This window comes from Myotis nattereri (assembly GCF_964212035.1).
Source record: "Myotis nattereri genome assembly, chromosome: 11".
In the NCBI taxonomy this organism is placed as follows: domain Eukaryota; kingdom Metazoa; phylum Chordata; class Mammalia; order Chiroptera; family Vespertilionidae; genus Myotis; species Myotis nattereri.
The window spans coordinates 2,423,007-2,449,656 of NC_138086.1; the positions used below are offsets into that span (position 1 = coordinate 2,423,007).

At 53.2% G+C, this 26,650-nt stretch overlaps 1 protein-coding gene across 1 annotated transcript in view; it reads left to right on the top strand.

Moving 5' to 3' along the window:
• Positions 1–26,650, top strand: part of PTPRN2 (protein tyrosine phosphatase receptor type N2) — a 477,757-nt gene that overhangs the window by 426,823 nt on the left and 24,284 nt on the right. The window contains exons 15-17 of the mRNA XM_081101859.1: positions 4,550–4,697; positions 15,936–16,009; positions 23,382–23,459. Of these exons, the coding sequence (XP_080957985.1) occupies positions 4,550–4,697; positions 15,936–16,009; positions 23,382–23,459 (300 nt within the window). The remainder of the gene's footprint in view (positions 1–4,549; positions 4,698–15,935; positions 16,010–23,381; positions 23,460–26,650) is intronic.

Genomic DNA, 26,650 nt, shown 5'->3' on the forward strand with positions numbered 1-26,650 from the left:
CCTAAGCTGGCAGTCAGACATCCCTCTGGCAGCCTGGGAGCCCTTGGGGGATGTCCACTTGCCAGAGGGGAGCAGACCTAAACTACAGACATCCTTAGCGCTGCTGAGGCAGGAGGGGCTCCCACCACCACCACTGTACTGGCAGCCATCTGCCTGGCTTATGACTGAGCAGAGCTCCCCCATGTGGGAGCACACTGACCACCAGAGGCAAGCTCCTGCATTGAGCGTCTGCCCCCTGGTGGTCAGTGTGTGTCATAGTGATCAGTCATTCCCAGTCGTTCTGTTAGGGTCAGTTTGCATATTACCCTTTTGCTATCTAAGATAGAGGCCTGGTGCATGGGTGGGGGCCGGCTGGTTTGCCCTGAAGGGTGTCCCGGATCAGGATGGGGGTCCCGCTGGGGTGCCTGGCCAGTCTGGGTGAGGGGCTGATGGCTGTTTGCAGCTGGTCACACCCCCTTCAGGGTGGGGGTCCCCACTAGGGTGCCTGGCCAGTCTGGGTGAAGGACTGAGGGCCGTTTACAGGCTGGCCACACCCCCTTTAGGGTGGGGGTCCTGCTGGGGTGCCTGGCCAGCCTGAGTGAGGGGATGATGGCTGTTTGCAGCTGGTCACACCCCCTTCAGTGTGGGAGTCCCCATTGGGGTGCCTGGCCAGCCTGGGTGAGGGGCTGATGGCTGTTTGCAGCTGGTCACACTCCCTTCAGGGTGGGGGTCCCCACTGGGGTGCCTGGCCAGTCTGGGTGAAGGGCTGAGGGCCGTTTTCAGCCTGGCCAAGCCTCCCCAGTGACAGAAGCTCCCAGCCTCTCCTTTTTTTTTTTTTTTCCCCCTGGGATTTATTTACCTTCTATAATTGAAACTTTGTAGCTTGGGGCCAGGGCTTGGCTTCCTCCATCGCCAGGGGCAACCCAAGTCTCCAACTCCGTGGCCACTGCTGGCTGAAAGCAGGTTTCTGGGTTTGTTTAGCTTCTATAATTGCAACATTGTTGCTTAGACTGGAGCTCAGAGCTGGGCCTCAACAGGCGGGGAACCTTGGCTTCCTCCATCACTGGAGCAAGCAAACCTCCTGCTCACTTCAGCTGTGTGGCTGCCGGCTGCCATCTTGGTTGGGTTAATTTGCATATTCTGCTGATTAGCCAATGAGAAGCGTAGCGGAGGTATGGTCAATTACCATGTTCGTCTATTATTAGGTAATACTAGAGTCCCGGTGCACAAAAATTTGTGCACTCGGGGGGAGTAGGGGGGTCCCTCAGCCCAGCCTGTGCCCTCTCGCAGTCTGGGACCCCTCAGAGGATGACCACCTGCTGGCTTAGGCCTGCTCCCCGGGAGATTGGGCCTAAGATAGCAATCAGACATCCCTCTGGCAGCCCGGCAGCCCTCAGGAGATGTCCACTTGCCAGCGGGGAGCAGGCCTAAACTGCAGTCTGACATCCTTAGCACTGCTGAGGAGGCAGGAGAGGCCCCCACCACCACCGCTGTACTGGCAGCCATCAGCCTGGCTTGTGGCTGAGCAGAGCTCCTCCCCTGTGAGAGCACACTGACCACAAGGGGGCAGCTCCTGCATTGAGCGTCTGCCCCCTGGTGGTCAGTGTGTGTCATAGTGACCAGTCATTCCCAGTCCTTCTGCTGTTAGGGTCAGTTTGCATATTACCCTGTTACTATATAGGATAGAGGCCTGATGCATGGGTGGGGGCCAGCTGGTTTGCCCTGAAGGGTGTCCCGGATCAGGGTGGGGATCCCACTTGGGTGCCTGGCCAGCCTGGATGAGGGGCTGATGGCTGTTTGCAGCTGGTCACACCCCCTTCAGGGTGGGGGTCCCCACTGGGGTGCCTGGCCAGTCTGACTGAAGCGCCCAATCTCTCCTTTTTTTCTTTTTTTTTTTTTATTCTGGGATTTATTTACCTTCTATGGCTGTCACTGGAGCCGAGAGCCAGCTTTAGCTCTGAGGCTCGGCTCCAGCTCTGAGACCTTGGCTGCTGAAAGCAGGTATCTGGGCTTTGTTTAGCTTCTATAATTGAAACACTGTTGCAACTCCAGCTCTGAGGCCCAGCTGGCTGAAAGCAGGTTTCTGGGATTTGTTTAGCTTCTATAATTGCAACATAGTTGCTTAGAGTGCAGCTCAGAGCTGGGTGGCAGCAGGCAGGGAACCTTGGCTTCCTCCATCACTGGAGCAAGCAAGCTCCCTGTTCGCTTCAGCTGCCTGGCTACAGGTCGCCATCTTGGTTGGCAGTTAATTAGCATATAGCCCTGATTAGCCAATGGGAAGTGTGTCGGAGGTACGGTTAATTACCATGTTTGTCTATTATTAGATAGGATATGCATTACCCATGGACACGGACAATAGGGTGGTGAAGGCCTGAGGCAGGGCGGGAACTGGGTGGAGGGGGATAATGGGGGGAAAAGAGGGACATGTGTAATAATCTCAACAATAAAGATTTTAAAAATCAATAAGTAAAAAAGTAAATGTCTGGCCCTGGCTAGCGTGCTCAGTGGTTAGAGTGGTGGCCTATTGGACCAAGGGTTCAATTCCTGCTCAAGGGCACATACCTGGCTTGCAGTTTCAATCCCCGGCCCAGGTTGGGGTATTGCAGGAGGCAACCAATCAATGTGTCTCTCTCACATCAGTGTTTCTCTCTCTCTCTCTTTGTCTCTCTCTCTCTCCCTCCTTCCCATCCACTCTCTCTAAAAAGAATCAATGAAAAAATTTCCTCAGGTCAGGGTTAACAAAAATAATAATAAATAAAATAACAGTAAGTGCCTGAGGTGGGGGGTAAGTAAGGCAGATCAGACAGGTGGTGACAGGCATGTCCTGGTCAGGCTCGAGAGGAGGAGGCTCGCTGGCACTGACCTTGACCTTTGGACAGATTCATTAAGGAGGATCAGCATGAAAAAGGTGCGGAGGGTGGGATGATTGGGGGAGGGGTCCAAATGGGGGAAGGTTTTGTTGGGGCGGAGAGTCTAGGTCATTTGGACAAAGGCCAGGGATCATCTAGGCACTGCGGGTGGTGCTCCTGGGTGGAACCTGAGCTGGATAGCTGGCCGCCCTGTGAGGGAACCAGGAGGGTGCTGGCAGCGCACAGTGAGCTGGCTGCGCACAGCGGGTGAAACGGCGTTTCGGACACTGAGTCGAGCCCTGCGGCCGTCCTGGCTTCTGGGGACTCTGGGAGCCCAGAAGAATCAGGTCTTGGCGGAGCAGGGGGGTCGGAGTCTCTAGTTCTGCTGGCTTTGCTTTTGTTTTTTGTTAACACCACCTGCTGTTTAATATTTTGCACGCGGGCAAGCAGCTCCGTATCTTAGATGCATCACACCCAGGGGGTTCAGCAAAGGAGGCCAATTACCGGGGAAATGACTTCTGTGCATGGAGAGCCTGTCCCTGGCTCCCGCCCTGGAGTGAGCACACGTGACTGACAAACGCCCACTAACATCTGCAGGAATGCGTGGGCCTCAGGGTCAGGGCGGGGGTCCCCCATCCCTTCTGTGCATTGTTAGCATGTGCCCCAGGGAACAACAGCTTCATGAAATGACAGCCATCTGTCTGCTCAGGTGGCAGGAGACACGCCTGCCTGCCCGCCGGCCACCGTGCATGCTGCCACGCCCCGGGGTCCCTGCCACCCCCTCATCCCTGAGGTGCTCTCTGAGCTAGCGGCCTCAGCGTGGCTCCAAGGGGACACACGAAATGGTTTCAAGCAGTGTGCTGTAGACTTCAGTGGAACAATCCTCTGTGATAAAAGCGTAGTATGCAAACTGTCTGTTCGACCAGGGGCAGGGCCGGCCCGGGGAAGTGAGGGAGGCCCGAGCCAGCGGCCGGCAGCTGCTAGGGACCCTACCAGTGCATGCATTTCACATCTCGTGCACTGGGCCTCTAGTCTCAAATAATATTGCAACATCGTATCTGTTTGTAGCCAGTGGTTCTCTGAGAAAAAGAAAGTGGCTTTCATTGCAAACATTTACTGAGGCACCTTCCCAGGCTGCAGTGTGTCCGCGGTTGGGTGAATCCTGGCTTCTTAACCTTCCACATGGTGTCCCCGTGGGACATGAGCTGTTTTGTGCAGCGGTACACGTCCCTTCATTGGCAGCATCCTCCTGTTTCCCAGCCCAGACCCTGCTCCCAAACCTTCCGACACCCCAGCCAGACATCCAGAGCCCCGCCCCCTGCGCTTCGCTCCCCTGGCAGACACGCCTGCTTCCAGCTGCCCCTCCTGACCTGCATAAGCCCGTCCCCTTCAGCTTGGCGCAGGGAGCCTCCCTGAGGCTCGAGCCCCACTCGCTTCCTCCCGGCTGGACACGGTTTCCGTCCAGTATCTGGTAGTTGACCAGACCTGTCTGCCCTGTGCCTGGCTCTCCTGGTCCTGTCCTGACAGAGAGGGGCGGCGGCCTGGGCTGAGTCTGCACAGACAGACCCCTCTGACCCAGCCCAGGGTGCGAGCTCTGTGTCCGCACGTGCGCCTGGCAGCCTTGCCCTTCCAACTGGGCCTGGTGGGGGCCTGCGCCCTGACTGTGCACACAGGGGATGTGGGCCCCATGTCGCACGCCCTGACTCTGGTTCCCGTTGCAGGCCTACATGGAGGACCACCTGAGGAACAAGAACCGGCTGGAGAGGGAGTGGGAGGCGCTGTGCGCGTACCAGGCGGAGCCCAACAGCTCGCTCGTGGCCCAGAGGGAGGAGAACGCGCCCAAGAACCGCTGCCCAGCAGTGCTGGCCTGTACGTACCGCGGGGCGCCACCGGGAAGGGGGGACAGGCTGTGCCTCTGTCCTCATCGTCCCCCCTGTCATTCTCATGGCTGGGAAGCCCCTCTCCTTCCCAGCCCCACCCCGCACCCTCTCTGCGGCAACCTGTCCCCCACTGTGAAGAGCGGTGTGGATGCCCCCCGTGAGGCTGTCCCAGCCTAAAAACGCAGAATCCGTGCCTGTCTTGGGGTCCGGGCACAGTCCTAAAACCCCAGTGGGGACAGAGGTGCCTGCTGCCTGCGCTATCAGGCGGCTTTCATGGTGCCATTGGAGACTTGCTGCTACGCCCCTCAGAGCCTCTTCCTCTGCAGCTGGGAGCATGCAGTTGCCCTGGCAACCTGGCACTGGGAGGGTTGGAGGGGATGAGCATGGTGCCGGCCGTGGGCCTGGGGTGAGCAGCCGTCAGCAAGGCAGCATCCACTGTGGACTGCTACCTGGCCAGGAACCACTGCCAGTGGAAAAGCAGAAAGAAACGTCCAACCAACAGTTTTTTTTGTTTGTTTGTTTTTTGTTTTTTTGTTAAATATATTTTATTGATTTTTTACAGAGAGGAAGGGAGAAGGATAGAGAGCTAGAAACTTCGGTGAGAGAGAAACATCGACCAGCTGCCTCCTGCACACCTCCTACTGGGGATGTGCCCGCAACCAAGGTACATGCCCTTGACCGGAATCGAACCTGGGACCTTTCAGTCCGCAGACCGACGCTCTATCCACAGAGCCAAACCGGTTTGGCCAACCAACAGTTATTTATTAAGCACCTGCTATGTGCCAGGGACTCGTGACAGAGACACCGGTGAGCCACGTGCTCAGGACCAGATGGGGAGCAGTTGGGAACAAGCAGACCTCAGGGGCGCTCGCTGCACGTCCCCGAGGTCAGGTGCAGGCTGGGCCGGCAGGTCTTGTGGGTGTTAGCCCAGCGCCCTTCCTGGGCACCCTCCCCGTGGGACCAAGACACGGCGGCGGAGGGCAGTGCCATCCCTTCCCTGCGCTGCTCAGCCCTGCTGGGCAGGCTCAGGGCCAGCGGCAGTCCGGTCCTCGGCCACACAGGGACCAGGCCCGGCTGTGGCGACGCCGCCTCTGACCAGAGCCGGAGCCAGGAGCCACCTTCTTCCTGGGACTTGGGGACTGGGAGTTGGAAAGGCCACGGTGCTGACCCGGCCGTCCGCAGCTGGGTGGCCCACCGTGGGGCGTGAGGAGCACGCTGGTGGGTGGGAAGGGCGGTGGGGGCAGCGAGTCCACGCTGCTGGGTCGAGTGGATAAGGTCCCCCGAGCACAGGCGCATCCCTCCTCCGTTCACAGCCACCTCCTCCGCGGGAGGGAGACCCATCAGGATTGACCTGCACCCTTCAGAGCGGGGACCTGGGGGCGTCTCTCAAACGCTGGCTGGTCCTGCCACGTCCACGCGGGTGAGCCTTGGAGTGAGTGGATGGGACCGGCCTTGGGAAACACGCCCAGAGACGCACGCGGCCTCAGACGGCGGTGCCTCCCCTCATGGGGTCTTCTCGTCCGCCAGGTGTGAGTTTTCCTTGAGCAGTGGGCGTGCTCTGTTGGCTCGCTGAACTCGGGTGTTCCTGCTGGGAGCCCGACGTGGGCCCAGCCCCTCCCCGGCTGCACCAGAGCTCGGCTGCGCCGTCCTGCGTGCACCACCTGGGAGGTTTTCATCCCCAGCTCCCAGCTCCTCCGGCTCCGCGCTTTGCAGCCACACAGTCTATAAGCCCAGTTACACCTTCAGGTCATTGATAAAACCCTCGACAGAGTAACCGCGGGCGGGGCCGGGAGCAGCGTCTGGTGGCCGTCCCGGCAGCCGGGCTCTGTGTCCTCGAGGCCCTGGCGACCCTGCAGCCACCAGGCGCGGAGAGCAATGCCACCGGCAGCGTCCCTTCCCCCCATCCCTGGGCGGCGTGGAATGTCTCCACATCGGTGCAGGCCACCCTCCTGACCCCAGAGGATCTGACACCGGGACCGGCGTGGGCCCCGCCCAGAGCCCTTTGCAGAGGAGAAATGCCGCTGGCTTGGCACAGCCCTCACTGCCGTGCTGACATTCACACACAGTCGGGCTGCACCACAACCCACGGTCAACTGCACACCCGCTACCTGGACTCCACAACGGCTCCTCAATGGTGGGCCGTTTTTGCATGGTGTGTGTGGGAGTGTGTGCGCGTGTGTGGGAGTAAGTCTGTGTGTGACAGTGTGTGTATGTGTGTGTGTGTGAATGGGTGTTTATGTGAGTGTGAGTGTGTTTGTGTGTGTGAGTGAGGGAGTATGTGTGTGAGGGAGTGTGTGTGTGTGAGTGTGTGTGAGTGTGTGTGTGTGAGACAATTGAGTGTGTATGTGTGAGGGAATGTGTGCATGTGTGTGTGAGAGTGTATGTGAGAGTGTGTATGTGTGTGTGAGTGTGTGGGGGTATGTGACAGAGTGCATGTCTGACAGTGAGTGTGTGCATGAGAGTGAATGTGTGTGGGGATGTGTGGGGGTGTGAGGAAGTGTGTGTGACTGTGTGAGAGTATGAGTGTGTTTGGGTGAGTGTATGAGGGAGTATGTGTATGTGTGAGTGTATGGGTGTGAGTGTGGCAGTGTGAGTGTGTGTGTGACAGTGAGTGTGTGAGTGTGAGTGTGGGAGTGGGAGCGTGTGTGTGTGACAGTGAGTGTGAGTGTGGGAGCGGGAGTGTGTGTGTGTGACAGTGAGTGTGTGTGTGTGAGTGTGGGAGTGGGAGCGTGTGTGTGTGACAGTGAGTGTGTGTGTGTGAGTGTGGGCGTGGGAGCGTGTGTGTGTGACAGTGAGTGTGTGAGTGTGAGTGTGGGAGTGGGAGCGTGTGTGTGTGTGAGTGTGGGAGTGGGAGCGTGTGTGTGTGACGGTGAGTGTGTGTGTGTGAGTGTGGGAGTGGGAGCGTGTGTGTGTGTGTGTGTGTGTGTGTGTGCTTTATTTATTGTTGTCGGAATTGCCTCACAGTGAGTTCCAGGCATCATGCCATCTCACCACTGCAGCCTGCGTCTCCTAAAAACGAGGACGTGCTGCACCCTCGCAGCCCCAATGTTAGGACTGAGAACATTTGCAATCGTCTCTAACATCCTGTTTCAATCCACCGATGCTCCCAGAATGCCAGTGATGTCCTTACCACAACTTTTGGTGTGTGTTTCTTATCCAGACGCAGGCACATTTGTAGCTGTAGTTTGGATGTTCCACTTTATAATGTACCTGGTTTTACACTCGCCTTTGCTTTCTGAGGGGACCTCCCAGGGGCCCTCTCACTGGCCCAGTCCCAGACCTACTACACGCCGTGTTCTAGCCACACCCCTGCCACAGAGGCTGGGCCCTGTCCGCACCCACCTCGCCGGCGTTACCAGCGCCTCATGGCCTCAAGGGGAAGACCGTGGCCGCCGTTCCCACTCACCTGCCCGGTGACCAGAACCTCGACAGCCACTGCTGCCCTCCCGTCCACCAACTCCACCTCCTCTCTTCCTTGGAGGTGGAGGCGCGGAATGCTACCTGTTGGAATGCTCTGTCTGTAGGACGAGAGGTGGGCACCTGCTGAGAGCTTTTGGTTGAAATAGACACAGGACAGATGCTCCTGTGGCCCCGCCGTCTACACCAGCAGCCTCTCAGAGGCCTTTTCTGGGGGGCGGCGCAGAGGGCGGCACCAGGAAGTCACAGGCTGTCCAGCAGCTGGACACGGGCCTCAGCACGGCAGTGCTTGCTAACCTGGCTGAGGAGGGTGTCAGAGGGGCACCCACTCTGCCATGGGCATCAGGAACAGGTCCCAGAGCTCCTGTGGGACTCAGTCTCTGGCGGGCTGCGCTGTGTCATTTTGCTGGGTGTGGCGGCAAAACAATGGCCTTCGAGGTGCCCTCGTCCCAACCCTTAGAATCGTGACTACGTTACCTGATGTGGCAAAGGCTCGCATTCCACATGCCCTCACAGGAGACAGTCATCCTGGGTTACCCTGGTGACCATATACGAGGGAGGCAAACAAGCTGCGAGAAGCCACAGGGCCCAGAAGGCCGGGCAGCACCTGGAAGCCAGGGCCCAGGCCCCCCGCCCCCCAGTCTCCAGGGGAGCCAGCCCCACCGACACCTGGGCTAAAGGACAGCACTGCCCACTATAAACAGTGGTGTCTACGCCGCTGGGTGTGTGGACGCTCCCTCCAGCAGCCACAGAACCCGCACACCCCGAGGCCAAGGATGCACTGGTCAGTGTGAGCTGGCCAGTCACGCGTGCCCCCAGGATCCGTCACAAATCATCATCTCTGCCACAGTGACGGGAAACCGTCTGCAATGAAAACATCTCTTTAGCTTCTCAGAATCCAGAAACAAACATAATATAAAAATGTATCGCTTCGCCCTGGCCAGGTGGCTCGGCGGGTTGCGTGTTGTCCGGGGCACTAAATGGTCACTGGCTGGATTCCCTGCCAGGGCACATGCCCAGCTTTTGGGTGCGGTCCCCAGCCGGAGTACCTGCGGGAGGCAACCAGATGTTTCTCACCTCAATGTTTCTCTCTCCCTCTCCCTTCCTCTCTAAAATCAATTAAAAAACATGTTTTTAAATTCATTGCTTTGCATCAACTACAAGTCCCAATCAGTAAAGGCATTTCTGTGTGTGTTGGCGGAACCCTTAGGCCACCGTCTGGCCTCACCGCGGAGCCGATGGTGTGGGAGAGCCTTGGCTGTGGGCTTGCAGAGCAGAAGCCGCCCATGGACCTGCGGCCCCCACGCCGGAACTGCTTATCCCAGGGCTCGGTCTACATGAGCGACTCGGAACTGACCCTCCAGACACGCCCCGGCCCATCCTCTGATACACACCACACCTCTACGGCCACAGCTGCAAAGCACGGCCAGTGGCGTCCGGCCAGCGTGATGGTTTCATCTAAATCACAAAGGAACATTGCGACGGTGCGAGTCCTGGCTGACCACTGGACGGCCATGATCCCGCGGACTCCCGACCCCTCAGCACACCAAGGTCTGCACCTTCTAGTGAAGGACCCACCCCATCACGCACTGGGTCAGTGAGTCACTCACCAGCTGTGGAGAACCGTCCGTAGAGATCCTTGGGATCTGCGGCCAGAGGCCTGGCACCCTCTCCGCAGGTGGGCTCTGGCGGCTCGTGTGGTGCATGGGACAGGCCGTGCCGGTGCAGGTCCGCTGACCGAGCTGCAGCGACCCCCACAGGACCCTCGCTTGTCTACCTGCAGGGTTCTGTGCCCTCATCGCACACAGTATCTCCTGTTGGCATTTATGAAAACCATCTTCTACTTCGTGGCAACGCCATGCGTCCACCGTCCTAGATACGTGTGTCAGTTCTGTGGGCTTTTCACCGGTGAGGTGTGTGCACCTATAATCTTGACTTTGTCCGTAAGCCCCTTGCTACATGATTACAGTGCCTGCTTTATACACACCATTTGCCACAACATGCCTGTGAGTTCAACATCAGTATCCCACACTTTGGATGACAAATCCGACACTTTAAAATACTGAATAATTGACCCAGACATCCCCTGGCTGCCAGGTGCAGGATTTGACCTCAAACCTGGGCTCCTGGCTGTTGGCCATGTGGCGTCTATCAAGTCATTCACTGGGTGTTTCTGGGCCTTCATTTTTCAGCTTAAAATAGGAGAATAGTTCCCGTTCTGTCAATGGCATGGTGCGGTGGGAAGCAGGCAGGTGATATATGTGAGTTCTGTTTAGAACAGACAGAATGCAGGAGAAATTAGAAATCTTGTTCTTGCATCAGGCATTGGTGCGGGGTCAATGCTCAGGAGTTCATTCAAGCGTCTTTTTTTTAAGAATATGTTTTTATTGAGATACTAGAGGCTTCGTACACAAAATTAGTACATGGGGGGAGAGGTGTCCCTCAATCTGGCCTGCACCCTCTACAATCTGGGACCCCTCAGGGGATGTCTGACTGCTGGTTTAGGCCCGATACCTGTGGACATCCCTCTCACAATCTGGGATCACTGGCCCCTAACCGCTCGCCTGCCTGCCTGCCTGATTGCCCCTAACTGCTTCTGCCTGCCAACCTGATCACCCCCAACTGCCCTCCCCTGCCAGCCTGATCGCCCCCAACTGCCCTCCCCTGCCGGCCTGATCACCCCCAACTGCCCTCCCCTGCCGGCCTGATCACCCCCAACTGCCCTCCCCTGCCGGCCTGATCACCCCCAACTGCCCTCCCCTGGAAGAAGAACCAAGTTGGCAGCATAGGTAAACACCTACACTTGTTGCCTCTCACAACCACATCAAAACTACAACTAAAAGACAAAACATCAATCATCCAGAACCAAGGGAAAGCTGGCTGAGTGGAAGTTCTACAACTAGAAGGAAAGAAAAAAGCGCATTGAGGCTGGTAAGAGGTGTGGAGGTGTGGAGACGCTCACGAAACAGGCTGGCAACTGGGTGCACTATTGTTTTATTTCAATCAGGAGGGAAATACAAGCTTCTGATTGCTCTGAACTCCAGTTCCAGGCGAGACTCTGGGGACCCAGACTCATACGGGGAGAAACTGGACTGTCTGGCATTGGGCCGGAATATGAGGGTGGCTTTCTCTCAGAGGTACTCACAGCAATCATTGTTCCTGCGAAGAGGCGTGGAACATGGAGACACGGGGACCTCTCTGATGCAGGGCTGACTGGCAGCCATTACTGTTTGCTCTGCCCTGATGATTCCCCAAGACCCCGCCCCACCCAATTTACAACCTCACCCAAGCTGTGCACAGTGGCTTTTGCATATGAATGGCCAGTCCTTTCTCAGCATAAAACCTAACAAACTGCAGCTGGGTCAGAGAGCTCCAAAGCTTCCAAAAGAAGGTCCAAGGCTCAGCAGCAGCAGCCGGCCTTGCTTCACAGCTGGGCCTCACCTGGGCACTTCCAAACCCCAAACAAAGAGGAGGAATCTGCAGATCTCTCTGTAGCTCCTGCTGGGTGGCCTCAGGCAGTGGCTGACTTTGCACCTCCTTAGAGATCCAAGAGCCAGTGTACCCAGTGGTCAGTGTGAGACCACACCAGATTACAACTCTTCACATCCATAAGTGACACACTCAAGGGGGAGACTCAGTGAGGACCAAAGCCCCACTGAAGCAAGTCCTGCCCCATAAGGGTGTCTCCAGCACAGCAGTTCTTCCATTGTAGACACAGCTGGTCTTCACAGCCAATTGACCTGGAGGTCAATTCCTCCCAGTGACACCTACAGCAATCAAGGCTTAACTACAACAGGAATGTGTACCCAGCCCACAAAGGGGTGTAACTAGAGTGTCCACCTCAGGTGACTGGGGAGGCGGAGACACTGGGCCCTATAGGACACCTACCACACAAGGCCACTCTATCAACACAGGGAAGTAGCCAAAATGTGGAGACAAAGAAACATGTCATGAATGAAAGAAATGGAGGAAAGCAAACTACTGGATATAGAGTTCAAAACCATGGTTATAAGGTTACTCAAGAATCTTCTGGAAACCTCCAAGAAATTTAGTGAGACCCTCAAGGATATGAAAAAGGACCAATCAGAAATTAAGCATACACTGACTGAAATAAAGAATAATATACAGAGGGAGAAACTAAGATGGTGGCATAGATAAACACCGGGAAATTGTCGCCTCCCACAACAATTGAAAAATACCGCAAAGGAGAGAGCAGACATCACCCAGAACAACAGGAAGCCTGGCTGAGTGTAAATTCTACAACTAGAAGGAAAGAAAATCACGCTGAGAGCCAGAGGAGCTGCTGAGGTGAAGTGCAGAGGTACGGCGGCGCGCGCGCGCAGAAAGGGGGTGGCACCTGAGGACGCGGCTGTTTTTTTTGAATCACAAGCTCCCGACTACTGCTCTGAACTCCGGTTCCGGGAAGTCTCTGGGGACCCAGGACTCATACAGGGAGAAGCTGGTCTGTCGGGCAGCGGGCGAACTTGAGGGAGGCTTTCCCTCAGAGGTGCTTGCAGCCATTACCGGGACACTGAGACGTGCGACTCTGGGCGGAGAATCACCATAGCTGCTTTCACCGCCCTTTGACTCCCTGAGACCCCGCCCCACCCAGGCTGCGGCAGAGGCTTTTGCATGTGAATGTACCTAACTGCAGCTGAGCCAGGCAGACCCGGAACTTCCAAGAGAAGGCCCAAGGCCCCGCAGCGCTTGCATTGCTTCACAGCTGAGCCTCTTCGTGGCTCCTGCTGTGTGGCCTCAGGCAGAGGCTGAATTAGCACCTCCTTAGATCCAGGAGCCACTGTACCCAGTGGTCAGAGGGGGACCATCCAGATTGCAACTCCTCAGATCCATAAGGGACACACTCAGGGAGCAGACTCAGTGAGCACCAAAGCCCCACTGAAGCAAGTCTTGCCCCAGAAGGGTGTCTTCAGCACAGAAGTTCTCCCACTTCAGACACAGCTGATTCTCACAGCCAATTGGCCTGGAGGTCAATTCCTCCCAGTGATCCTACAACAACCAAGGCACCAAGAGTGCACCAAGAGTGTCCACCCCAGGTCACTGGGGAGGCTGAGCCACTGGGCCCTACAGGACACCTGGCGCGCAGGGCCACTCTATCAACACAGGGAAGCAGCCAAAATGCGGAGACAATGAAACAGGTCACAAATGGCAGAAATGGAGGAAAGCAAACGACTGGATATAGAGTTCAAGGCCACGTTTATAAGGTTTTTCAAGAATTTTATGGAAACCGCCGATAAATTTAATGAATCCCTCAAGGAGTATAGTGAGACCATGGAAGACATGAAAAAGGACCGACTAGAAATTAAGCATACACTGACTGAAATAAAGAATAATTTACAGAGATCCAACAGCAGACAAGAGGATCCCAAGAATCAAGTCAAAGATTTGAAATACAAAGAAACAAAAAATACCCAACCGAAAAAGAAAAAAGAAAAGAGATTCCAAAAATATGAAGATAGTGTAAGGAACCTCTGGGACAACTTCAAGCGTACCAACATCAGAATTATAGGGGTACCAGAAGGAGAGAGAGGGCAAGATATTGAAAACCTTTTTGAAGAAATAATGACAGAAAACTTCCCCCACCTGGTGAAAGAAATGGACTTACAAGTCCAGGAAGTGCAGAGAACCCCAAACAAAAGGAATCCAAAGAGGACCACACCAAGACACTTCACAATTAAAATGCCAAGAGTAAAAGACAGAGAGAATCTTAAAAGCAGCAAGAGAAAGAAACTCAGTTACCTACAAGGGAGTACCCATACGACTGTCAGCTGATTTCTCAACAGAAACCATGCAGGCCAGAAGAGAGTGGCAAGAAATATTCAAAGTGATGAATAGCAAGAACCTGCAACCAAGATTACTTTATCCAGCAAAGCTATCATTCAGAATAGAAGGTCAGATAAAGAGCTTCACGGATAAGAAAAAGCTAAAGGAGTTCATCACCACCAAACCAGCATTATATGAAATGCTGAAAGGTATTCTTTAAGAAGAGGAAGAAGAAAAAGGAACTCTTACCATTTGCCACAGCATGGATGGAACTGGAGAGCAGATAAATACCACAGAATATCACTCATTTGTGGAATATAATGAACAACATAAACTGATGAACAAGGGCTGATCCAGAGACGGAGAGGCATTGATTGGACTGTCGGGCCTTGGAGGGAAGGTAGGGGAGGGTAGGGGTAAGGGGGAAAGATCAACCAAAGGACTTATATGCAAGCATATAGGCCTAACCAATGGACACGGACAACGGGGGGGTGAGGGCATGAGCAGGGCCGGGGGTGGTGGTAGAGGGTAACGTGGGAACAAGGACACATATGTAATATCTTAATCAATAAAAAATATATTAAAAACAAAAAGAATAATATACAGAGATCCAACAGCAAACTAGAGAATCGCAAGAATCAAGGCAAAAATTTGAAATATGAAGAAGCAAAAAACACCCAACTGGAAAAGCAAAAAGAAAAAAGAGTCCAAAAACATGAAGATAGTGTAAGGATCCTCTGGGGCAACTTCAAGCATACCTACATCCGAATTATGGGGGTGCCAGAAGAAGAGAAAGAGCAAAATATTGAAAACCTATTTGAAGAAATAATGACAGAAAATTTCCCCTACCTTTTGAAAGAAATAGACTTACAAGTCCAGGAAGTGCAGAGAACCCCAAACAAGAGGAATCCAAAGAGGACCACACCAAGACACTTCACAATTAAAATGCCAAGAGTAAAAGACAGAGAGAATCTTAAAAGCAGCAAGAGAAAGAAACTCAGTTACCTACAAGGGAGTACCCATACGACTGTCAGCTGATTTCTCAACAGAAACTTTGCAGGCCAGAAGGGCGTGACAAGAAATATTCAAAGTGATGAGTAGCAAGAACCTACAACCAAGATTACTCTACCCAGCAAAGCTATCATGTACAATTGAAGGTCAGATAAAGAGCTTCACAGACAAGAAAAAGCTAAAGGAGTTCCTCACCACCAAACCAGTATTATATGAAATGCTGAAGGATATTCTTTAAGAAGAGGAAGCGGAAGAAAACGGTAAAGATACAAATTATGAACAACAAAGTGACAATGAATACATATCTATCAACAAGTGAATCTAAAAATCAAGTGAATAAAAAATCTGATGAACATAATTAACTGGTGAATATAATAGAATCAGGGACATAGAAAGGGAGTAGACTGACAATTCTCAGGGGAAAGGGGGTGTGGGGGTGCGGGAAGAGACTGGACAAAAATCTTACACCTATGGACGAGGATGTTGGGGGGCGGGGTAAAGGCATGGGGTGGGGTGGGAACCGGGTGGAGGGGAGCTATGAGGCAGGGGGGAGAGGAACATCTGTAATAATCTGAACAATAAAGATTTATTTTTAAAAATAAATAAATAAATAAGACGAAATTCTATCACCTCGAGGATTTAGCTGTTTGTAGATGACAAAGCCTGAGGTATTGAGTGGTGCCTGATAGCTTCCTCTGCATGTCGACATTTATTTACTATGTTGCTGAACATGTGTAAAGGTCAACTCTATAAATGTCGCAAATAACCTTGGTGTCTCCAGGTTGTACCAGGTGGGACAGAGTCAGGTCCTCGCACAGCCTGATTCTCCTCTACAGACGGTGACGGGAGTAAATGGGGAGGAGGGGCAGAGCACCCTGAGCTCCGTGGGAAGGGCTGAGCACTCGGAGGGGACGCCGCCTGCCGAGGACAGCACAGGGCCCTCGCGGCATCGCTGCATGCGCACTCCTGGGCGGTACGGGCTGGCACAGACCTGACTCTCTGCTCTGGACCTTTGCAGATGACCACTCCCGGATCCTGCTGAAGCCGGAAAACAGCCACAGCAACTCGGACTACATCAACGCCAGCCCCATTGTAAGTACTGTCCCCACGGAGGGCGCCAGCCTTTCCCAGGGCACCACGTGGGCAAGCCACGTGAGGTTGGCATGGAAAACATGCCCTGCCCTGCTCCCAGTAGAGAGCTGATAATTAGCCTCAACTGGGTAACTAGCCTCAACCAGTAACCAGCCTTAATCAGGTAACTGGTCTCTACCAGGTAACCAGTCTTAGCCAGGTAATTCGTTTCAACCAATAACCAAATAAGTAGTCTCTACCAGGTAACTAGTCTCCACCAGGAACCAGCTTTAACCAGATAACTAGCCTCTACTAGGTTACTAGTCTCCACCAGGTAACTAGCCTCAACCAGGAACCAGCCTTAACCAGTTAACTAGTCTCAACTGGGTTCTTAGTCTCAACCAGTAATTAGCCCTAACCAGGTAACTAGTCTCAGCCAGGTTACTAGTCTCAATGAAGTAACTAGTCTCATTCAGCAACCAGCCTTACCCAGTGAGCCAGGTGACTGTGTCCTGGGCAGGGAGCAGTGACCGGGAGGGCCAGCACCAGTGGCCTGAAGGTTTACCCTTTCCTAGGCCCACTTGTGCCCGATTCATTCCGGGGAAATGGGAAAATTAGAGCCATGCCTGGCACTTGTGAAAGTGATCCCTGGCACTTGGCTGTCTGGAGGGGTGCAGGGTGCTGTGCCCTCTGGGAGGTGGAGCTGAGGACCAGACGAGGGAAAGGGGTCTCTGTCACCCCCTGACCCCTCACTGTCAGGTCCCTGAGGCCAGCCCACCCTCTCAGCTTCTGGGGAAGTCCTCCCGCCCACAGCTGCCTGGGCTCGTCCTGCCTCCTGTCTCACTGCGTGCGGCCCCTGCGGTCCTCTTGCCCTGGGCAGGGGGGCAGCGCCTGGGGGTCTGCAGCCACGGGGAGAGGGCTGTGTGCCTGCAAGCAGAGGCCACAGGAGTGCGGTCGAGGGCATTTAAGCCGGCAGCAGAGAAGGGCTTGGTGTGGGTTTATGAGGGCGAGGGGCTGAGGTGGCCTCGATGTAGACGTGTTTCTCCACGTTGTCTTAGGGGAGGTGTCCAGACGTCTCCCCGAAATCATGATTTGCATCCAGTCAAGGACTGTGTGTGGGGGTGCTGCACCGGCTGCTATTCCAAGGCAATGACTTTACAGGTGACAGAGGTTTGGGTGGGACAGGGGTCTCTGGACTCATGAAAGGCACCCCATGTGCTAGCAACCCCTGGCTCCCCAGTGGTGAGCTGTCCAGGAGAGCATCGCCATGTGACTCCAAGCAGCAGCTGCTGGCGGTGGGCCACGGGGGCCACAGTGGCTGGTTCCACTCATTCCAAAGCGCCTGTTGTATAAACGCCTCTTGTTGAGGCTCCACGTGCCTGGGCCACCTCGCGCTTCCCGACCCTTCTCACCGCCGGCCCAGCACAGCGCAGGGAAGACCGGCCGGTGTGCCTGCCTGCCCGGCCGAGCCCGCCCTGGCCTGTGGCCTCGTGGAAGAAGGTTGTCCTTACCTGGTCCTCCTGCAGGTGCCTCCGGACCTCGGCCCCTGGCTCCCAGGTTCTCCTGTGGCCACTCAGTCCCTCTCCAGCACATTGTAATGTGCTTGGATTTTCTTGTTGGTTCTGATTCAAACAATCAAGGCAAAGCCGCACTGGTGGCCGCCCGTCCCCGCTGTGAGCGGCCTGTGTCCGGGAGGCGAGCCTGTAGTTGCCTGGCCCCGGCCTGCACAACGGACCATGGCGCTGACCCCAGACCCTTGGAACAAGGAGAGTCACGTCCTTCTATGACTCCTGGTCCCTGGGAGGACCCACGAGAGAACTAAAGGAGTCGTTCCAGGTCCGAAAGCCATGAGGGCGTGTGTGCAAGCCCCCGCGTCCCCTGTGTGGGGCCCCGAGTTCCAGCGCCTGCGGAAGCCCAGCGTCAGGGTGGGCACAGCTGCTGGTGTAGAAACAGCATCATCCGGGAGCAGCTCCCGCAGGGACTTGGGTCTGAAGGCAACACCGAGGGAAATAAGTGCTTTTGTTGTGCTCCCTCCTTTATTCAACACCACAGTTCTTCCTTTCACTTGAGTCGGAACGGTGAAGGGAAGCCCGTGGGGCGTCTTCCTCTGAGATAGCGGAGGCCAGGCAGCTGCAGCCGGCAGCTGAGTAAGAAGCGCCGTCAGGGCTGGGAGCCTGGCCATCCGTCACCGCGGTTGTGCTCAGCCCGCATTAAACTCCGCCACCAGCCATGAGCGACAGTGGGCAATCTTTGCTTTTCATTGGAGGTCGTGAACGTAAACCAAGGCCCTGCTCTCCCGCACAGTGTCCGGGAGAGGCCCCTCGGGCGGCGGGCACTGGAGCGGAGGCTGAGCCTGTCAGTCACGTGGCAGTTTTGTCAAAACTGCACATTTCACAACAGGGACAGGCTGAAGTCTCCATCAGCAGGTGCGGATCACCTCCCTCTTTATTCTGTAGTATATTAAGGGAGGAAAAATGTTTAAAGTTTTAATCCAGTGTTCCTGGATTGGTAAAATCAACATCATTAAAATGTCCATACCCAAGGCCCTCTACAGATTCAATGCAATCCGTATTAAAATACCAATGGCATATTTCACAAATCTAGAACAAATACTCCAAAAATTTATATGGACCAAAAAAGACCCCGAATAGCTGCAGCAATCTTGAGAAAGAACAAAGTTGGAAGGATCACAATACTAGATCTCAAGTTATACTACAAAGCCACTGTAATCAAAACAGCCTGTTACTGCCACAAGAACAGGCATATAGAGCAATGGAGCAGAACAGAGACCCCAGAAATCGACCCAAGCCATCATGCTCAATTAATATTTGACAAAGGAGGCAAGAGCATATAATGGAGTCAAGACAGTCTCTTCAATAAATGGTGCTGGGAAAATTGGACAGATACAGGAAAAATGAAACCAAGCCACCAACTTATACCATACACAAGAACAACTCAAAATGGATAAGGGACTTAAATGTCCCTTAAATGAAACCATGAAAATCCTAGAAGGCAGAATAATCTCAGACATCTCTCGTAGCAGTATGTTTACAGATACATCTCCTAGGACAAAAGAAACTAAGGAGAAAATAAACAAATGGGACGACATCAAAAAAGGAAGCTTCGTCCTAACCGGTTTGGCTCCGTGGATAGAGCATCGGACTGCAGACTGAAGCATCCCGGGTTCGATTCCGGTTAAGGGCATGTACCTTGGTTGTGGGCACATCCCCAGTAGGGGTTGTGCAGGAGGCAGCTGATTGATGTTTCTCTCTCATCGATGTTTCAAACTCTCTATCCCTTTCCCTTTCTCTCTGTAAAAAATCAATAAAACATATTTTTTTTAAAAAAAAAATGGAAGCTTCTGCACAGCAAAAGAAACCATCAACAAAATGAAAATGGAGCCCACTGTATGGGAGAACATATTTGGTAATGATACATCTGATAAAGGGTTAATATCAAAAATATATAAGGAACTCATACAACTTAACAAAAGGAAGACAAATAACCCAATTAAAAAATGGGCAGAGGACCTAAATAGACACTTCTCCAAAGAGGACATACAATGTCCAAGAGACATGACAAAATGCTCAAAGTCACTGATCATCCGAGAGATGCAAATTAAAACCACAATGAGGTGTCGCCTCACACCTCTCAGAATGGCTACCATCAACAAATCAACAAATAATAAGTAGTGGTGAGGATATGGAGAAAAAGGAACCCTCGTGCACTGCTGGTGGGAATGCAGACTGGTGCAACCATTATGGAAAATAGTATGGAGTTACCTCAAAAAATTAAATATGGAACTCCCATTTGACCCAATGATCTCACTACTAGGAATATGTCCTAAGAAACTCAAAGCACCAATCAGAAAGAATGTATGACCCCTATGTTCATAGCAGCACAATTTACAATAGCTAAGATCTGGAAACAGCCCCAGTGCCCATCAGTAGGCGAGTGGATAAAAAGGTTGTGGTACATTTACACCATGGAATACTATGCAGCAGTTAAAAAAGAAGAATCTCTTACTTTTTGAGACAGCATGGAGGGACCTGGAGAGCATCATGCTAAGTGAAATAAGCCAGTGAGAGAAAGACAAGAGTCACATGATCACACTTATATCTGGAATCTAAGTAACAAAATAAACTGATGAACAAAGTGGATCCAGAGGCATGGAAACATGGAACAGAGTGTGGAATCCCAGAGGGAAGATGGGGAGGATGGGTGAGTGGGAGGTAATCAACCAAAGACCTTGTATGCTTATATGCATGGCCCTTGGACACAGACAGTAGGGTGATAAGGGCCTGGGGTGGGGGTGGGGGCGGGCTGGAGGGGTTCAATGGCGGGGAAGGGGACATATGTAATACTTTCAACAATAAAGAATTATTAAAATAAATAAAGTTTTAATTCAGAATGTGTTTAACTGATTTATCTAGTATCAGAATGCATTTGTCTAATTAACTAGTACAAATTGATTCCTTAGAGGATGATGCCCTGAATAGCATAAGAAATTGGCCAAATAAGAGAGCCAGGCTTCAGGACACGCTGAACACTTCCTCCTTAAGATCACTTCTGAAAGGACACTGGGGAAATTATTGCGAAATTTTTCATGCACATTAGGGTTTCTAGGGAGAAAACCAGGCAGTCACACTTATTTAATAACTAGAGGCCCTGTGCATGGATTCATGCACCAGTGGGGTCCCTCAGCCTGGCCTGTGCCCTCTCACAATCTAGGACCCTCGGGGGATGTCAGAGGCCCAGTGCACAGACTCGGCCCAATCCCTGCAGGCCAGGCTGAGGGACCCCACCAGTGCGTGAATCTGTGCACCAGGCCTCTAGTCTATACTAATAATCTATACTAATAAAGGGGTTATATGCTAATTAGACCAGATAGACCAAGACGTCCTTCCTGACAAAGCCGGGGGCATGGGTGGCCTGCAAACCACCCGCAACCCCTCGCCCAGGCCGGCCCCGCCCCCCAGCGGGGACCCTCCACCCTGACTCAGGGTCCCCTTCAGGGCAGGCCAGCCATGCACCAGGCCTCTATCCTATATAATGAAAGGGTAATATGCAAATTGACCCTAACAGCAGAATGACTAGAACAACTGCTGGACCAGTCACTATGAGGCGCACTGACCTCCTCTTGGTCCCTTTCCCCGGCTGGCAGGCTCTGATCGCCCGATGGCCTCCCATGGCAGGGGCGGGGCCGGCGAGCAGGTGGGAACAGCTGACCTCTCGGTCCCTTCCCCCGGCCATCAGGCACCGATCACCAGATGGGGAACAGGGAACTGGGGCGGGGGACGGGGCCAGCTGTGGGCAGCTGGGGAAGATGGCCCTGATCACAGGCCAGGCCTAGGGACGGTACCTGCCCATGAATTTCGTGCACCAGGCCTCTAGTATGCATGTAAGATCTTTGGTTAATCTCTTCCCACCCTCTCCCCTCCCCCTTCCCTCCGATTCATCAGTCTGTTCCATGTTTCCATGCCTGTGTGTTGAGCATCTGCCCCCTGGTGGTCAGTGCATGTCATAGCTTCCAGTCGAAAGGTCCACTGGCCCAATAGTCGCTTAGGCCTTCCTATATATAGGAAGCTGAAGGCAGATCCCAGGCTGTTCGCCTGTGCACTGAAGGTTCATAGGAATGCTCCATGCTGGTGCCCAGGTTCACCCGGCGTCTTCACAGACTCGTCACCCTGTGGACAGTGGGTTCTGCTTCACCTTTTCTGAAAACTCCCGGGGATCCCGGGGTTGAAGGGCATCAGACCTCGTGCTGCCCACATCCCTCCCCTCTCAGGTCTCACAGACACAGGGCCGGGGTCCAAGCAGACTCTCCCTTCTTCCGCGGTCACAGAGCTTCTGGTTGTGAACTTGGCATTTGTACAAATAAAAAGTTTCCCACAAGATGTGGGAAGGTGAGCGAGAACGGAGAAGATGCTGTTCTCCCACCAGGAACCGGAGGCAGGACACACGTCCACCACGCTGAGCTCGTCGGCCGCCTGGAGTGCTTCCCGGAGAAGGGAAGGGGCGTGCCTGCCTCCTCTCCTCGCACTTGTCCCGCCCTGGAGATCAAGCGGAATGAGGCTTCTGTCCGCATCCTTGTCTGCTGTACTTTCATGCACTGAGGACGCCGCGCCCCCTCCTCCGCCCGGCTCTGAGGCGCGGCGTTGGCTGCTCGCATCGAGTGCTCCTGCCCGGGATGTCGTCTGTCCCACAGGGGTGCGTGGCACCGCCGTCATTTGCTCAACGGAGGACTCATTTCCCCACTGAGCCCTCTAGGTGTTCACGGCCTTCTGCGCGGCAGCCACGCGATAGCGAGGGGGATGGCGAGTGTCCCATCCTCTATGGTCTTGGGGACAGTAAGTGAAACACCACAACAATTGAGGCCTGTGACAAAAGGTGGCCTTATTTACTCTCCTGAAACCAGTCCAGATTTTCACATTTCTCATTTTGAAAGCAACTAAATGCTCATTTGAACATCGTAACAATTCAAAACCGGGCTGCTCTCTAAATTGTTTTGGGCAAAAAAGCATGTTGGGCAGGAGGTGGGCTATGTCACCCCAGCACTGCGCATCGAAAACTCCTGTTCCGTCTGGTGGGGGCAGCTGCTGGGGCCGCCTCCTCCCCAGGACGCCGACCGTGCGTGACTCAGCCGTGCCTGAGCCTTCGTGGTAACAAAACAAGCACCCCTGTGGGCGGTGGCTCTTTCCAGAGGCAGATGCACTGCGTTCATGAATGCTTCCGGGCGGGGGGTGCTTCGCCAGGAGCGGGGCCCTCACTCAGCCGGGAGCAGGGCTCGCCTCGCACCAGCCTGGGCCCACAGGGCTAACACCGGCTCGTGGCCCGACCCTGACTCTGCACGCACCCTGCTCATGCCAACCCGCTCTGGGATCCGGGGAAAGGCCACCCTGCTGGCGGCCTCACCCTGCAGCCCAGCCTGTGTAGCGGCTTCATTGATTGGCGTCTGAACCTCACTTCTTTTTTCTTTTTAATCCTCACCTGAGGATATCTTTCCATTGATCTTTAGAGAGTGTGGAAGGGAGGGGAGAGACAGAGAGAGAAGCATCGATGTGAGAGAGACACATCCATTGATTGCCTCCACATTCACTCCCTGATCAGGGCCAGGGATCGAGCCTGCAACCCAGGCATGTGCCCTGGGTCGGAATCGAACCCAGACCCTTCAGTCTGCAGGTCAATGCTCTATCCACTGAGCCACACCAGCAAGGGCTGATCCTCACTGATGATGCTGCTCCTGTCCCCTGCACAGCAGTCAGGAGTGGCCGGCATGGGGCGTGTCCTGGTGGCAGTCGGTGCAGGGTGCGACCAGCACTCCCTGTGGCTGCTGTGTGACTTCCTCGTTCGTGACCATTTCCGAGCTCATCACTGTGAACCTGTCTTGCAGATGGACCACGACCCCCGGAGTCCAGCTTACATTGCCGCCCAGGGACCACTGCCCGCCACTGTGGCTGACTTCTGGCAGGTGACTCTTTTTTATTATTATTATTGTTTTATTGCTTAAAGCGTTACAGAGAGTATTACATATGTCTCATTTTTCCCCCACCCTTGACAATCCCCTGGCCTCCCTACCCCCCAGTGTCTATGTCCATTGGTTATGCTTATATGCATGCACACAAGTCCTTCGGTTGGTCTCTTACCCCCCTCCCCCCCTTCCTGCCCTCCAACCCTCCCCGGCCTTCCCGCTGCAGTTTGACAGTCTTTTCGAGGCTGCTCTGCCTCTGTATCTATTTTTGTTCATAAGCTTATAATGGTCTTTATTATCCATAAATGAGTGAGATCATGTGGTATTTTTCCTTCATTGATTGGCTTATTTCACTTAGCATAATGCTCTCCAGTTCCATCCATGCCGTTGCAAATGGTAAGAGTTCCTTCTTTTTTACAGCAGCATAGTATTCCATCGTGTAGATGTACCACAGTTTTCTAATCCACTCATCTACTGATGGGCATTTAGGCTGTTTCCAGATCTTAGCTATGGTGAACTGTGCTGCTATGAACATATGGGTGCCTATATCCTTTCTGATTGGTGTTTCTGGTTTCTTGGGATATATTCCTAGAAGTGGGATCACGGGGTCAAATGGGAGTTCCATTTTTAGTTTTTTGAGGAAACTCCATACTGTCTTCCATAGTGGCTGCACCAGTCTGCATTCCCACCAGCAGTGCACGAGTGTTCCTTTTTCTCCACATCCTCTCCAGCACTTGTTGTTTGTTGATTTGTTGATGATAGCCATTCTGACAGGTGTGAGATGGTACCTCATTGTTGTTTTGATTTGCATCTCTCAGATGATTAGTGACTTTGAGCATGTTTTCATATGTCTCTTGGCTTTCTGAATGTCCTCTTTTGAAAGGTGTCTATTTAGGTCCTTTGCCCATTTTTTGATTGTATTGTTTATCTTCCTTTTGTTAAGTTGTATGAGTTCCCTATAAATTTTGGAGATTAGGCCCTTATCAGATATGACATTGGCAAATATGTTCTCCCATGCGGTGGGCTTTCTTGTTGTTTTGTTGATGGTTTCTTTTGCTGTGCAGAAGCTTTTTATTTTGATGTAGTCCCATTTGTTTATTTTCTCTTTAGTTTCCAATGCCCTAGGAGCTGTATCGGTAAAGAAATTGCTTCGGCATATGTCTGAGATTTTGTTGACTTTGGATTCTTCTAGTATTTTTATGGTTTCCTGTCGTACATTTAAGCTCTTTATCCATTTTGAGTTTATTTTTGTGTATGGTGTAAGTTGGTGGTCTAGTTTCATTTTCTTGCATATATCTGTCCAATTTTCCCAACACCATTTATTGAAGAGACTTTCTTGACTCCATTGTATGTTCTTGCCTCCTTTGTCAAATGTTAATTGCGCATATTGGTTTGGGTTGACTTCTGGGTTCTCTATTCTATTCCATTGATCTATATGTCTGTTCTTGTGCCAGTACCAGGCAGTTTTGAGAACAGTGGCTTTGTAATACAGCTTGATATCTGGTATTGAGATCCCACCTACTTTGTTCTTTCTCAGGATTGCTGCAGAGTTTGTTCTAGGTCTATGAAATATGTCGTTGGTATTTTAATGGGAAGTGTGTTGAATTTATAGATTGCTTTGGGTAGTATGGACATTTTAATGATGTTGATTCTACCAATCCAAGAACATGGTATGTTCTTCCATCTGTTTATGTCTTCCTCTATCTCTTTTTTCAACGAGGTGACTCATTTTTAATCAGTTATTTTTCTGAAAGTGAGTTCTTACTTTGATTGTGATAACACCTTGGGTGCAATTAAGCCAATTCAAACTTATTTATAGGGTTTGTCAAAAGTTTCATGATTTCAGAATTTATTGGGGGCCTTTAAGATATATATTTTTTTGTAATCCTCACCAAGGATATTTTTTCCATTTTTTTTTCGACAAAAGTGGAAGGGAGGGAGGGAGGGAGGGAGGGAGAGAGAGAGAGAGAGAGAGAGAGAGAGAGAGAGAGAGAGGAAGCATCCATGTGAGAATGACAACGTGGCTGGTTGCCTCCCGCACGCGCCAGACCAGGGCCGGGATTGAACCTACAGCCCTCCAGGCTACAGCCGATGCTCTAACCACTAAACCACCAGCCAGGTGCCTTTAATGTGTTTATGATCAATTAGATTTTCAAAACTGAGTCTGAAAAAAAATCCCTTCAAGAGATTTAATGTTTTAAAGACACTTTTTAAAGCCACTTTACAATTTCATTTTTTGAAATACAAAGAAAATTAATCAGTGTTTTATTTTATCAAAATGTCTCTTATCTATTGTTTAATCTTATGATCCTGAGCACTGAGCGGGGCTCGGACATTGAGGATGAATGTTGACATCAGCCACCCAGAGCAAAGTCGGGGGCCAGGGTCCCCGCCTCCGTTTCCCTCACTGTCTCCGACCCTCTCTGCCTTGGGCCCTCAAGTAAGAGGCAAATCGGCTAACCATCAGCCCTCACTCGCCACATAGCCTGCATGCTTTCCCGCCGCCCGTCAGCCCCCCGACTCTCCGCCTGAAGGAGGGGGTGCTCCGGCCTCACAGGGGGTCCTGGGAAGAGGCCTGGGGCGGCCACCAGCCCCTGCCTTGTCAGTGTCTGCACATGCAGGCACCTGTCCCTACTTTGTGGGCAAGGTGAGCGACTGTGCGAGCAAATCCTGCAAAAAGGGAAGGCCCTGCACCCCGTGTTCCCTGGATCAAGGGCGACGCCATGGCGCGGGACCCCGAGCTTTGGCGCTAGGACACGCTGCCCCGGCCGGACACTGAGCTTCCTCCGCTCGCACCTGCCCAAGGTGCCCACGGCCCTGGGACAGCCGCTCACGGAGGAAGGCCCACCACGTGCGGAGCCGCTCCTGGGAGGGAGTTTCCCTTCTAGCCTTGCCCCCTGGACCAGCAGCTGCGTCAGAGCCTCCCCTGGCACAGTGAGGGGTCCCCTGGTGCAGTGAGGGGGTCCCTGGTGCAGTGAGGGGTCCCCTGGTGCAGTGAGGGGTCCCCTGGTGCAGTGAGGGGTCCCCTGGTGCAGTGAGGGGGTCCCTGGTGCAGTGAGGGGTTCCCTGGTGCAGTGAGGGGGTCCCTGGTGCAGTGAGGGGTCCCCTGGTGCAGTGAGGGGGTCCCTGGTGCAGTGAGGAGGGTCCCTAGTGCAGTGAGGGGTCCTTGGTGCAGTGAGGAGGGTCCCTGG